This window comes from Lissotriton helveticus, chromosome 6 (genome assembly GCF_964261635.1).
Source record: "Lissotriton helveticus chromosome 6, aLisHel1.1, whole genome shotgun sequence".
Classification (NCBI taxonomy): Eukaryota; Metazoa; Chordata; class Amphibia; order Caudata; family Salamandridae; genus Lissotriton; species Lissotriton helveticus.
In genome coordinates, this window is record NC_136067.1 from 1,552,795,902 (window position 1) to 1,552,809,099 (window position 13,198).

Below are 13,198 nucleotides of genomic sequence, written 5' to 3' on the forward strand. Positions count from 1 at the left end.
AAGTTTACCTGGGAGTCCGTTTTAGGAAGATATTTTCAGATTCTATGTTATTCGGTATTTGTGTAGAAATTGTTAAAATCGCAAATAGACAAATAGGAATCCAGAGGGATACTTTATCAAATAAGACAAAGTTAGATCCAACCGCTGAGCTCTCCTCTTACTTTTTTACTAGGAAAAGAATTACTAAACAGGAGGACATGAAGTGTATGCCTCTGGTTCTGCTACCTTAAGGCTATATATAAACAGAGAAGCGAGCAGTCCTTTGCAGATAAATAGGTAAGCCAAGTCAACACTGGGGCAGTATGTAACACCATGAGGTTAAAAGCAATGCCCTTATCTGCCATATCTGCATCTCCCCTTTTTCTTTCATCTACTGTTTAGCGAAACTAACGCTGACATTGCTAGGACAAGACTTTGGCGCCTCTGGGTTTTAAAATTAGAAAGAAAAGAAGCAAAACAACATGGAGCATAACAATTCTGGATAGCCCATACTTCATGCGCAAAAGCTTATATGAGCAGGTAGGTCCAGTTGTCACGAATCATGCCTAGCTAACCGCCTGGGATATTACATCTTCTTAATTAAAAAAGCGTTAGAGCACAGTTTTCCCCCCCTTATGATTATCCTATATCCTTTTTCGATCCACAAGAGCACTCTATAGGCAGCTTCAACTTGTTTTGCGATTTTAACAATTTCTACACAAATACCGAATAACATAGAATCTTTAAATATCTTCCTAACACGGACTCCCAGGTAAACTTATCTTTCACTTTATATAAACACTTTAAAATAGACTAAATTGTCCGGCTTTCTTAATCTGGTATACGGTCTCATATGGATATCCACTATAAAAAACCAGTCGCATTTCTTAAAAGCATTGTCTTTCTCCCTCATAAAATCTGGTAACCTATACCCTTAAGATAATAGTTTATCTTCGAAGAAAGAGGCAGGAAATAATTTACAGATGGTTAGACATGGTATCAAATTTGTATATTTTAAAAGCCTTTCAGCTTTTCATCCTTTTGGATGATGCACAATATTTGTTAATTTCCACTCAAATAAGAACAGGTTTTCCTCAAAGAGAGTGATATAAAGAAACTAGTAAATGGTTAACGAACTGAATTTTCTATCTCTGTGAAAGGAGGGTAAATAATTGATCCTGCATAAAGACATGTATTATAACTGTTAATTCCCTTGGTATAAATTTGTAAGAAGAACCATAATCTGTTCAACAGTGACGGTATACCTACGTGTATGATGTATTGAAAAAAACATCAGTGACAATACCACCAAGATATTTTAGAGTGGGTTTATATAAATGTATTGCCATGTTGTATGTTTTACAGGCTAAAGAGATAACACCGTTAAAAATAACGCTCATAAATTACTTGATATGCATCGGAATTTATTGTATGTTTATTTTTCTAGGGCAATTATATCGACCCCTGAACTCTGACAGAAATCAAAACATTGTCTTGATAAAGGTGGATATAACTTTGAAATACCACCGAAATGCGTCGACGCTACACCAAGTATAATTCATGATCTCGACATCTTTTGCTGATAGACAAAATTATGGTGTACATAGCTTAGGTGTTTACAAACGGGTCCGAATATACAATCAGTATTGCATTATTCTATGTCTTACAGTCCTTTCTGTCTTTTGTGTTTCAATCTTGCTGGCCAATATTGAATGTAAAAACTTTTTTATGGTTTTAGTTGTGTGGAGTGGGATCCTTCTGGTCCACTCTTCGTTTTAAAAAAAAACTTTTTGTATTCTCAATAAATTGTAAGAATTCTTGACTTAATTTGTAATTTGTAATTATTTTCTCTTGACCCTTTGGCTCACTTCATCTATCCACACCCAAGGGAACATCCTGTTTTACTGGTTAGCTACTCAAATGTTAGCAAATGCATTAATCACTTTAATTAGCTTTTAGATCAAAAATAACTAAGATTTTTTTTTAATATGTGTTAATAAGCATGGGAAACACACAAAAAACTGAATCATGACATTCAATGCAGTGGCTAATAGAACCCCAGTACTACAGGTATTACAGAAATCTGCAGGTCTAGTGTAACTAGCTGACAAATGTCCTAAATTTGAAATAGGTAGTATTGGAAAATCGGTCGATTTGTGGAAGAAGGGCTAAATTTGGGGGACGCTTCGCAGGCAAACTTTCCTCCATTATATGGATTACATTTTTTAGGAGTTTCTAATAGTAGCTTCTTTGTCTGTACTTTGTCTTAACAGTTTGTGAGAAAGAGAATGGAGAGCAACTCTTTTCACTAGCTTGGCATTGAAAAGAGAATCCGGTAGACGATGAGTGGGTACCTCTTGAAATGAGACTCATCCGGGAATGAAGGACACACTTGGCCAGTAATCAGTATAGCGTTCAACAGTAGAAAATAATAAACCTAGTGAAAGTGCATATGCAGAACTCAATCCTGGGATTATGTGACTATGGTATGAAACAAAGTCAAACTTATTTCAACAAGATGGGGAGAGGGGTTGGCCTAATGGCTAAGGCGCTCGACCTCGGACCTGGGGATCTGGGTTCGAGTCTCGGTAACGATGCCAAAAACCTCCTGTGATTCTGGGCAAATCACTTAATCTCCCCGTGCCTAAAAATGAAAGTGTGTCCTCATGTAACGTAACTGGTGCTATGTAAAGCGCTCTGATACCTGATTCCTGATTCGGTTCGGGTCTAGTTCGCGCTATATAAAACTCTACAAAAAAAAAAAAAGATTCTTAGCAGGGTTCCATTTTAAAAGTTATAATTCAACTATTTGCGTGTTCCACTGTGCCCAGAGAGCAGCAGGTTGAATGTGTGAAATAAATCTTTGCAAACACTGTAAGATGAGATGAGATTCTGCAAATGTTTATATACAAAAGAAAAATGAATACTCCATGGATCACATAGTCTGTCTGCCAGGGATTCACTCAAATGATTGGTGGATGCAAGCTCATAGACTACAGGAAAGTTCCAGATTTACTTTACTACACAGAGGTTCTAGTATTGGTCACATGGTACGTTTCACATGAGAATACGAGTGGGTGACTAGCTGAGCTCACAAGAATAGGGGAGGAACCTTCCTAGAAGCTAAACCAAAGAACACAGACACTTGTCAAATTTCATGGGCCATGTTTATACGTGAGTCACAGGGGCATGAGCAAAATAGAACCATGCCCAATTTTCAGAACCTTCAAAAGATCTTTTATACACAAAAACCTCAAAAAGACATGTTAAACACCTATCCAATCATGATACAGTAAAAGGGGATTTTTCCATTATTATGGACAAATACATGGCTTGTTGCTGATTGGACGATGCAGTGCAAACATTAAGCTCCTAGCCAGTCATAGTGAAATAACACCATTTGGTATATGCGTGATGCAGATGAGGACAGGTAAGGTGCCTACTGTGCTGGTGGCTAGGATCATCAAATGTGTCCATACAGGGCTTTACACGATACCTTTTTAATCAATTCTCAACATTTGGTGTTTGCTGCATGTGGACATCGACATGTCTGGCGGTTGAAGCAATGCATGTCATGTGAGGTGTCTTTGAGCAAGCCCTGTGTTACAAGATATTAGGCCAGGTATATTAGCTTATCTGAGGCTATTAGACTTTGGCACCCATTTTGCAGGCCCTGTCATCACTGAATATAACAGGAGGTGAACTAGGCAAGATGGACTCCACACAAAATAAAACAGGCTTCCATAACTAGTAACATTTTTCTACTGAGCAAGTTATTACATTATTTCACTCCCCATGAATCAAAGCACCATGGTTTTCAAAGTTTGAAATAGGCACTTCCTGTGGGGAATGTTACCCTAAGCAAGATAACATGGCTGAAGCAGGGTTACAGCAACACCACTAAGTGCAAATGCATGTCACGTTTTCACATAAGCAGGAGAGGATGCTCCAAATGCAGCGTTTAAATATTACTTTTATTCCTCCTGATTTTGAAAGTGCATACATAGATCTGTTCAGAAATTCTGCAATATTAGTATAGAACAGTAACAAAAGCCAGAATAACATTTAAAATAAGTTCTGAATGGCGTTCTTTTACTAAACCATTTTCACCTGTTAACCTGCATAACTGGTCACAGTGGATGACATGTTCAGTGGTGATTGCGAAAGTTGTCTTGGCCTGTGTCCAAGTTATCTGCTGGTCCAGGGAGGGCTAGTAGGCAAGACACAGAGAATAAAAGGCCAGAAAGGTTAAAGGTAAGAAGGAGAAAGAGGAAGGTAGAGGGCAGAATCTGACCAGGGGAACTCTTTGGCAGAAGGCCACAGCAGTGTGATACGACTGTTCCCTAACATTATTGAAGTGTTTTTCTATCAGCCATGCCCTTTGCAAACATTTCCTTTGGACCAAACGGTTATTAGCTCCAGCCATAGCGAATTCTCTTTTCAGACTTGCCTAGCTTTCAAGAAAGAAAGTTGGCCAATGTTACACTGAGACGGCCTCGCACTAAAGCGATTAGGCATGCGCAAATGTGGGTATCTAAATTTATTCAGAAATGAACACCTCCCCTAGAGCCACCACAGGTACACTCAGAATCACTGATGCAATCAGTTGATTTGGAGCACATTCAGGAACAGCGCAGTGAAAAGGAGCAGTCATATAAAGTATCAGATTGACATTTTTTTCCACACCCATTAAAACAGACTCATTGAAAATACAGTGCAGTGCAATACACTGAGTTAAAAAAAATCAGATATATTTATTGCATTTTTTAAACACCAAAGAAATAACAAAAGTGCTCCAAAATTGTGATTCATGTTTGCTACCAATTTGAAGTGATGATTTAAACAGAAGGGTATTTAAAATGGAAGTTAGTCAGTGAAGGAACCATTTACATATACAGTTCGAGCATCAACTTGGGCCAAGTCCACTTGATAAGTATTGACAGACTTTTAGTGGATTTTCATTTTAACAGACTAGGTCTTGTCACTTTTATTAGCATAAGGTTCATCTAAACCATGTGGGCATTGGCAAATTCATTGTTGCGAAATTCTAATTTGTGTGTTAAATGTTTCCATTAAATAAGAACCAATCTCTTTCTATGTTGGGAGAATACGTTTGCAGTGGAACAACATGTTAGGGAGCTCGCGTGTATCTTTGCTCAGTTATATCATTTTGCCTTAGTTAACAGATCAATTTATGGAGTCTGGGGGGACGGGCGGGGGACAGTTCATTACGAGACATGAAGAAATAGGTATCTGTTTGAACCTGTGCAAGAGCACGTTTTGAGGTGCAGGAAGTTTTATACTAGCCCCTTGGGTTGAGGGAGGTCTGTTGGTGACCTCTCTTGAGTTTTATATGCAACAGTAGAATGGACATCTGAGGCTCCAGGATGGTGTTTTTCCTAGGATTCGCCTGTGGTACTGTTATAACTGGTGGCACCTTTCTCTGGTAACTGATGGATCACAGTGCGTTGTCCTCTGATGGCTGTAAAACTACCCTGAAACCCAATAGATAATTCTGAGTTCCCTACTGTTACTGGATCTTAACCTGGTTTTGCAGCTACTTCCCTGGGATACTGCTAATCTGCCAATCATCCAAACATGTCAGTAGCACTGAAAGATTTAGTCACAGGCCATAAATAGAAAAGTGGCCCTGGGGTACAGGTTTTCCTAACATTTAACACCCTCATCCACATCACACTTTATCCAGTAGAAGAAATTGAAAAGATCTTGCATCAGCAGCAGAATTTTAGCTATGTGCACGTTGGCTACAGTCATTCATAATGAGGATTAGCAAGATGGCGGGTGAACACCGTCCAATGGTACGTATTGACCACTGGGATACAACCTTTCCACAACCAGATTTGTATTTGTCAATTTAAACCAATGGTAGAATGCAGATACAAATTGCGAAAAAACTACTAGAAAACAATCCATCAAAGATTTTTAAAGTTGTATTACTGCAGTGGTAAACAAATTGTCAGTGTTGCAAAATCTTTCCAGCCAACTGTTTATGTCTAAAGAAAGCATTCATTGTTGTTAACCTTGTGTTTCAGATATGGATGGCTTGGGGAGCAGTGCGATAGGTGGACAGCTATTGTCCTCTGCATCAACACAGTCGCCTCTCAACCAGGACAGAAGTACCGACAGCGCCGTCCTGGCAGGTACCAATGTTCGACTCACAAGTTATCTTCTGTCCCTTATAGGTTCTGAAGCCAGCAAATTTAGTGGAGGAGATGAGTCAGGACCCTAAGAGCCAAACCACAAGCTTAGCCATTGCAATATTTGGCATTTAAATCATGCAACAGTTGCCTAAATGTCATGAAGACTAAAATTCTCAAACATTTACTACTTTAACTTTTGTGAGTGGCTTTGTGTAGTACACTACATTATGTTGCTGCACTAAGAAATATTTATTAAGGTACTAGTTTTTTTAAAAGAACCTAAAATCAGTGGTTACATTGCTATGAGCAAATCAGTTTGCCTCATGAAGGAGTGTGCTAAGATTGTTGTCTTTGTCGTAGTTTGCTAAGTTTCATTTTTGCCCTGTGACTATGCCCAAGTGTAGTTTTCCTCTGTTCTTACCTAGATAGTTTTCATGAGAGTTACTTGATGCTGAAAATAGGTGAAGCATTTTGTCGCTAGGTTACGGTGAAATTAAGTGCAATCTGACACCAGTGAGTAAAAGGTGACAGATTAGATTAGTTTATAAAAAATTGTGCATGAAAGAATGAAGAAAGTTTTCCTCTGACGTTTATAAGACCTGGAAAGCTTTTTTGTTTAAATTGGGACTATGCGATGATTAAATAATTGTAAAAGTCCCTCTATTAATGCAAAAGCTCATGTCCATAGGACATACGGTAGGCAAACTTTGCGTAAGTTTGGTGAAAAATATCAAAGGTTGCTAGAATTTGTTTTTAAAACCCAACTTATATATTTGCCTAATTTTGTCATTAAGTATGGAGCAACGTTGCATTACATTAAACTACCCAAAAGAGGGAATTTGATATAGAGAACATCCTAAGTTGAATTACAGCAAGACGTTCCCAGATTTGACAGCCAAGGAAGGTGAAGGGAATTGCTTTGCCAATGACCACCCAAATAATTAGAAATGTGAAAGCTGGAATTTGAACCCAGGTTTCCAGGATACACACTGTTGAATCCAATCACTGGATGGATATCACCTCTCTCCAATTTATTACCAAAGAATAGTGGTCTGAGTTTAATTGTCTTTCAGGAGCTAAATGAGTATACTATTCAAAATACATGAATCGCAATAATACATGTAATACTTAATAAATCAAGCTGATGCTATATAAGAAGCTTTCTAGAAAATGTTTTGCACGTTCTATCAAACTGCCAATGTTACAAAATAATATTAATAGTTGGAACACATAAGGCAATCCAGCAAACCTACTGGATCCAAAATACATGTGAGTTATTTTCCATAGTTTGAAGTTTAAGAGTAAGGGAGTCAATACAACACAGTATTTGTATGATATTATCTAGAGCGCCCCTGATTTAAAAAGCTGTTTCAGGATGGTTACAGTATACCAGAGGAGTCAATTAGATGGATTACCAAAACGAAGAGAAAGGTCACAAAGATCCCTGGAACTTCTATGTTGACAAATCCTCAGTGGAGCACAACAGAAGTGCAGTATGGCTTCAGATTGTTGACATGGGTTAACTTGCAGGTTCTGCATTTGAAGTCCAAACTCATTGCTTCAAATTTGAAGCACAAAGTCACATTTTCAAATGCTACTTATGGTCCTGCGGAGCACTGTTGCCAGTTGTTCTTCATGGAGTACTTTTTATCTTCCAAAACCTGCTTTAGAGACGCAAACTTGCTAGACTGGTTTTGGCTCTTTGATTTACACTCATATTGGAACAAGGCCAGATTCAAACCGGACAGTCGCCTGAGCCAGGCTTGAGTCCTGCTTGTTCACCTATAGTGTAAACTCTAATTGTGTTTTTGTAGGTGTAGGTGTCTGTTCGTCAACCCTCAATATAGTTGTGGCCTCTCCCCTGGGGAGCAGGAGGAGGTGAGCACTCAACACAGTCTTGAAAATCCAATTTCTTAGAGGCTTCCTTACATAGGCAATGTTCACAGTGTAAGGGGCATCAGTTCTCCACCCACATATGTTACATATATGATCCTTTTTTTTAACCTGGATTTGGAATCCATGTTTCTCTGGTGTTCTGTAAACGTGCATGGGGGAAGGTCTCACTGACTTGTTCTTTCTCTGCATGAGTACTACGCCAGAGATGATGCAAGCAGTCAATGGCATGCAGCCCTTGCAGAAACTTAACTGAGGGTGAACCAGAAGTGTTTTTCATGCCTAACCAGAGACTCAATCTCATAGTGCCCATATGACCAAATATATGGAGTCATACTCGCATTTCTTCACCCCTATCATGGTCTACTTCCCCCAGGTGCCTTTGCAGCTCTTTTTCATTATACAAAATGAAAAACAGGCACTGCCTACGACAACATCCTTGTCTAGGGTCCCGCCCCCGGCATCTCAGTGAGTGATATCAATTTTGAATTGTCCTTATTTAAATACTTTCTTGAATCTTTAGTGACCATACAGTGCTAGGTATGACATGCCCCTTATACCCTATTCCTGCATTTATTGCTCTGACAGACTGTGTCTTTGGCAAAAGTTGCTCCTGGAGTCTTGCAGTTCCAAAATAGTGTGGTAGAAGATGCATAGGTCTGGCTCCATCAACCAAGCAGCCACTCTTATGGAAGGTCCTTCTTTAAGAGAGAATGATCCAGGAGTCTTGATCAACAAGTCCTTCCTACATCACAAGAAGTTTTGAATCCCCGGTCGATTGTTCAGAAGTGCCTCGGTCCTTATTTGTTATCCTCCCTCAGTCATGTACTATACCGTAAGAATTTCGGTACATTAGCATCAACACTTGATTTTCAAGTTTTGTGTTCCTGTGTACTTTATACCCAATCTTGAACTTTGTTTCTTTAGTGACATCATTTTTTTTTTTATTGTACTGCAGTTATCTTCAGTGATTTTCCACTGTTCTTTCTTCTGCAGGTGTTACGTTTGCCCGTTACCTCCTGATCGGATGTTGGAAGAACCTGATCGATACTTTATCCATGCCATTGACAGGACGAATGGCTGGAAGCTCCAAAGGATTGGCCTTCATCTTGGGGGCAGAGGGTGTGAAAGAGCAGAGCCAAAGGGAGAGGGATTCCATATGCATGAGCCTCGATGGGCTCAGGAAGGCTGCCCGTCTCAGCTGTGCCTTAGGTACTGTACTGCGAGTTGAAGAAATAAAAGTAGAGTTTCTGCTAAAAGGTTGACACATGGGTGGGTCCAGCGCCAGGGCATGTTTAGTTTGTCTTGTTTCCAGGTGTTTAGAGAGAAGCCATGATTATTTATCAAAGAGGGAGTGGGTTTAAGGGATTGCATTTCTGACATCTGAATTGGTTGGATGAGTTTAGTATACAACTTTCCCAAAAGATGCTTTGAGTGGAGCAATGAAAAGAAGATAACATCATCAGAGCAATGAATCTGTTTAGAAGAATGTCCATCAATGAGCTGAGAGTGAGGCAACAATGTACTCGAGAACACGATGGTGTGATGCTAAGCTTTTCTATCTATCGCATGCTTCACTTGCATTCAACTAGATACCTCCTCGGGTTCAGCACCATATTGGCAACTCTCTCAGCACTTAGCAACTACTCTATGGTGTAATCTAGTGTACAAATGTTACCTTCTACAATGTCACTAGTGAATGTAACTCAGGGACATCTGCCAGATGTTGGATAGATTGTGCCAAATGCGTTTAATGTTAGCCCCCTTTCTAAAGGTGTGTGTGCCCTTCATCACAGTCCCAACCAGATTAATATTTTATGCTAATTAACACATTCACTAGGATTAGTGACTGATGAGTTAAGAACTGAATGAATAATACTTTCTCCTCCATCAAGTCCTAGACAATCCAAGGATACAAATAGATATGAGGGTACTTATGTGTGTGTAAGGACAGTTGTATTTCTCCTGCTCTTGCTTTTAAATAATATAGACATATGTGTGTAGGTAGTGTGTAACACTCTACAAGGTATTTCTGTTTCCTATACTGAACATCCACAATTCTTGGATCATAAACATTCATAAAGCCCAAAATGTTTTTAAAATCACCCTGTATTTATCCTCGATTGTTTTGTATGGCTTGCGCCATGGTTGTCATTTTTATATTACTTTGACTTCTTTGATCTATCTTTGTGCAGATCTAAAAGCAGCACAGGACATATGTATTTGCACAGGTCATTCACTCATTGGCGTAGGCAGAGGAAAGTGTTAGACTGTGAACTGAGGAAGAGTTTGTGTTCTTTGCCCTTACGAAAATTCCTTTTCAACATGCATGGACAAATACTGCTGTTTAGATAAATTGCTCTAAAATATGGAGTGTTCCATGTTTAACATTCTATATAAATATAGGTATAGTGTCACACTTATCAAACGTTGGATTGCTTGTACATATTTATGCTTAAGATACAATTCTTTCAGGGGTTAAAATTCTCCTAGTTAAGTATAACTTCTCTGGCTTCTGTTCTTTTATAGATTTACATGCTCTAATTATTTTCCCGTTGTTAGGCTGGGAATCTTCTGTAGTCAAATTCTTTCAATAGTTTTTATCTTTACTTCAGTTGCATTTAAATAGTTGTTCAATATATGTAGCCTATCAACCTCATTTTAAGACCTGACCGCTGGCCAGTAAAGCAGAGAGACGCATAGTTTCACTTTTCCTAATGCACAACTGCATCGGATGTACTACTTTTTAGGTTTTGCCTACGCAATGCGTACGAAGTACGCATGCGCTAGCAAAATCTAATGATATCTCGATATCTCTCTATGTGGGGTCGGGTATCTGCCCCCTCCTCCCATTGGCTAGCTCCATAAATGGAGGCTAGCCATTGGTAGAGGGCTCTGTCTGTCAATCCCAGACCAGATTCGGGGGCGTTCCCGAGAATTTTTCCCTTTTGGCTACGTCACGCGACGTCAGCCAACAGCCGGGAACGCCCCCGAATCTGGTCCGGCATTGACGGCACCCGCCCTCAATACCGTCCCTTGCCGGCTTACTCTTTCCACCTTCCCTCCTTACTGCTCGCGCCCAGCCGTCCGGAGCCCTCCCTTACAGCCCCCCACCACCCATCCGTCACCTCGCTGCAGTATTGACAGGCAGGGAGATGGGGCTGAATGAATCACGCAGATGGAGACACCAGAAGGAGACGCTTGCTCCCTGCCTCGCCGAGTCCGCAGCCTCCCCTCGCTATCGGAGCACCAAACTTCCAGGGACTGCCCCCTCCCTCCCCGCGGCCACCGTCTGAGGAGACTACAGCACCGTACCGGCGGTGGCTGGAGTAACGGAGCCAATATTTAGAGGAAGGAGCTGCCGCGACAGGAGCCCGCGCTAAGGTAAGGCGCTGCTTGCTCGTTCCAATGTTTGTTTGTCCGACGGGTGAGCAGGTCTGCTGAGACCCAGGCGCAGGGCAGCGCCTGCGGATTGGGGCATCTATGTGGGGCAGAGTTGGACCAGGCTGCAGCCGAGGGGACACCATGAGCGAGCCTTTCAATTTTGCCAGATGTTCTGGTCAGTGATTGGTGTGCACGCGGCCAGCAGCTGTGGTTCTGCAGCGCCGCGCGTTTACTGCTCTAAAGCACTTCATTAAAAGGCAGCCAGTCGTCATGCGTGTGCCTGCTACTGCACGATGAGCGCTTATTAAATGGACATCATTGCAGAGTCGCTGTGCTGCTGTGCGCGCCCGGTCCATGCCGCAGTTTACACCAGTGCTGCTGTTTGTGGCCGCGGAGGCTGCTTTCCCTTCAATTGTGCAGTGTGTGTTAGATTACTGTGGTATAGTTGGCAGATTACTTTCTGCCTACACCCCTGCTGATGGTGTCTGCCCTCACACAGCGCATCAGCCCGACTCAGATACAGCTGGCAGGCGCGAGAATGTGCCGGCGTCTGGCCGCTCCCAGGGTGCAGTCCGTGTCCTGGCCTCGCCCTCGACACATGCAGACGGCGCGCAGCCACACGCATGATACCCCGGGACAGGTCTCGAGAACACAGGTCACAGCGCTCGCATGTGCCGGTGACCCCATCTCAAAAGCAAGTTTAATCTGACAACGAAAACAATACGCAGCAGACCATAGACACGCGTAACTTCCGGATAATCTTACACACACGCAGAAGGTGGGCGAGCTGACAGGCCGCTCAGAAATCTTAGACTACCTGGGAATGAATGGAAATGACAGCCTAAAAGAGCACGTGTCACACGGCTATTCCTTCTACCCAGATCAAAGCATATTGATGACATCAGATGAGCGCTCCACTTTCTGGAGAAACACATACACCTCCCGAGGGTGAAAAAAGGCAATCGCTCCAGAGGATGTTAAGTGGAGAGGAAGGTATGCTCCTTCGGTGGAGAGGAGATGAATCCTAAATGAAGCGAGCACAACTCCTCCCCTGCACACATATACACAGACATGTAAGAGGTACACTAGCCCTGAACTATATACATCTCAGTGACGAGTCTCACCTACTGAAAAGGGAACACACTTGCAAACGTAATCTAGATATTAAAAAGGCCTGCCCTCTCCCAGCCTGTCCCCTCCCTGCCCTTTCCCAGCCTGTCCTCTTCCAGCCTGCCCTCTCCCAGCCTGTCCCCTCCATGACCTTTCCCAGCCTGTCCTCTCCCAGCTTGTCCACTTCCAGCCTGCCCTCTCCCAGCCTGCCCTCTCCCAGCCTGTCCCCTCCCTGCCCTCTCCCAGCCTGTCCTCTCCCTGCTTGTTGTCGTGTCCCGGCGGCAGCAGGCAGCAGGCAAGAGCGTGCATTGCGTCCCCGAAGTAACAGCCCTAAAGCAAGCAAGAAGTACGCCCCCCTCCCACCAATCCCTGTTAGGTAGTGGAAACTGTCCAAACTGGGGTGCAGACAGCCCCTCTCACCTTTCGGCCTGGTACCACTGCACCAGCCGCACTACTTCCCTACTGACCGTTCTCCACTTCAGCCCCGTCTAAATTACAATTCCTGCTTGTGACCCTTTTGCCTGCTTGTGCTTGTTTTCGTGACCCTGTTGCCTGCTTGTGCCTCCGTGTGCCCCTGTTGCCTGCTTGTGCCTCCGTGTGCCCCTGTTGCCTGCTTGTGCCTCCGTGTGCCCCTGTTGCCTGCTTGCGCCTCCTTTTTCGTGCCCCTGTCG

The 13,198-nt window shown here is 42.3% G+C and overlaps 1 protein-coding gene across 1 annotated transcript in view; it reads left to right on the top strand.

The window, feature by feature from the left end:
- The window catches only part of ARFGEF3 (ARFGEF family member 3), a 505,700-nt gene that overhangs the window by 315,393 nt on the left and 177,109 nt on the right, over window positions 1–13,198 (top strand). Inside the window, exons 16-17 of the mRNA XM_078649342.1 lie at window positions 6,033–6,140; window positions 9,030–9,245. Of these exons, the coding sequence (XP_078505468.1) occupies window positions 6,033–6,140; window positions 9,030–9,245 (324 nt within the window). The remainder of the gene's footprint in view (window positions 1–6,032; window positions 6,141–9,029; window positions 9,246–13,198) is intronic.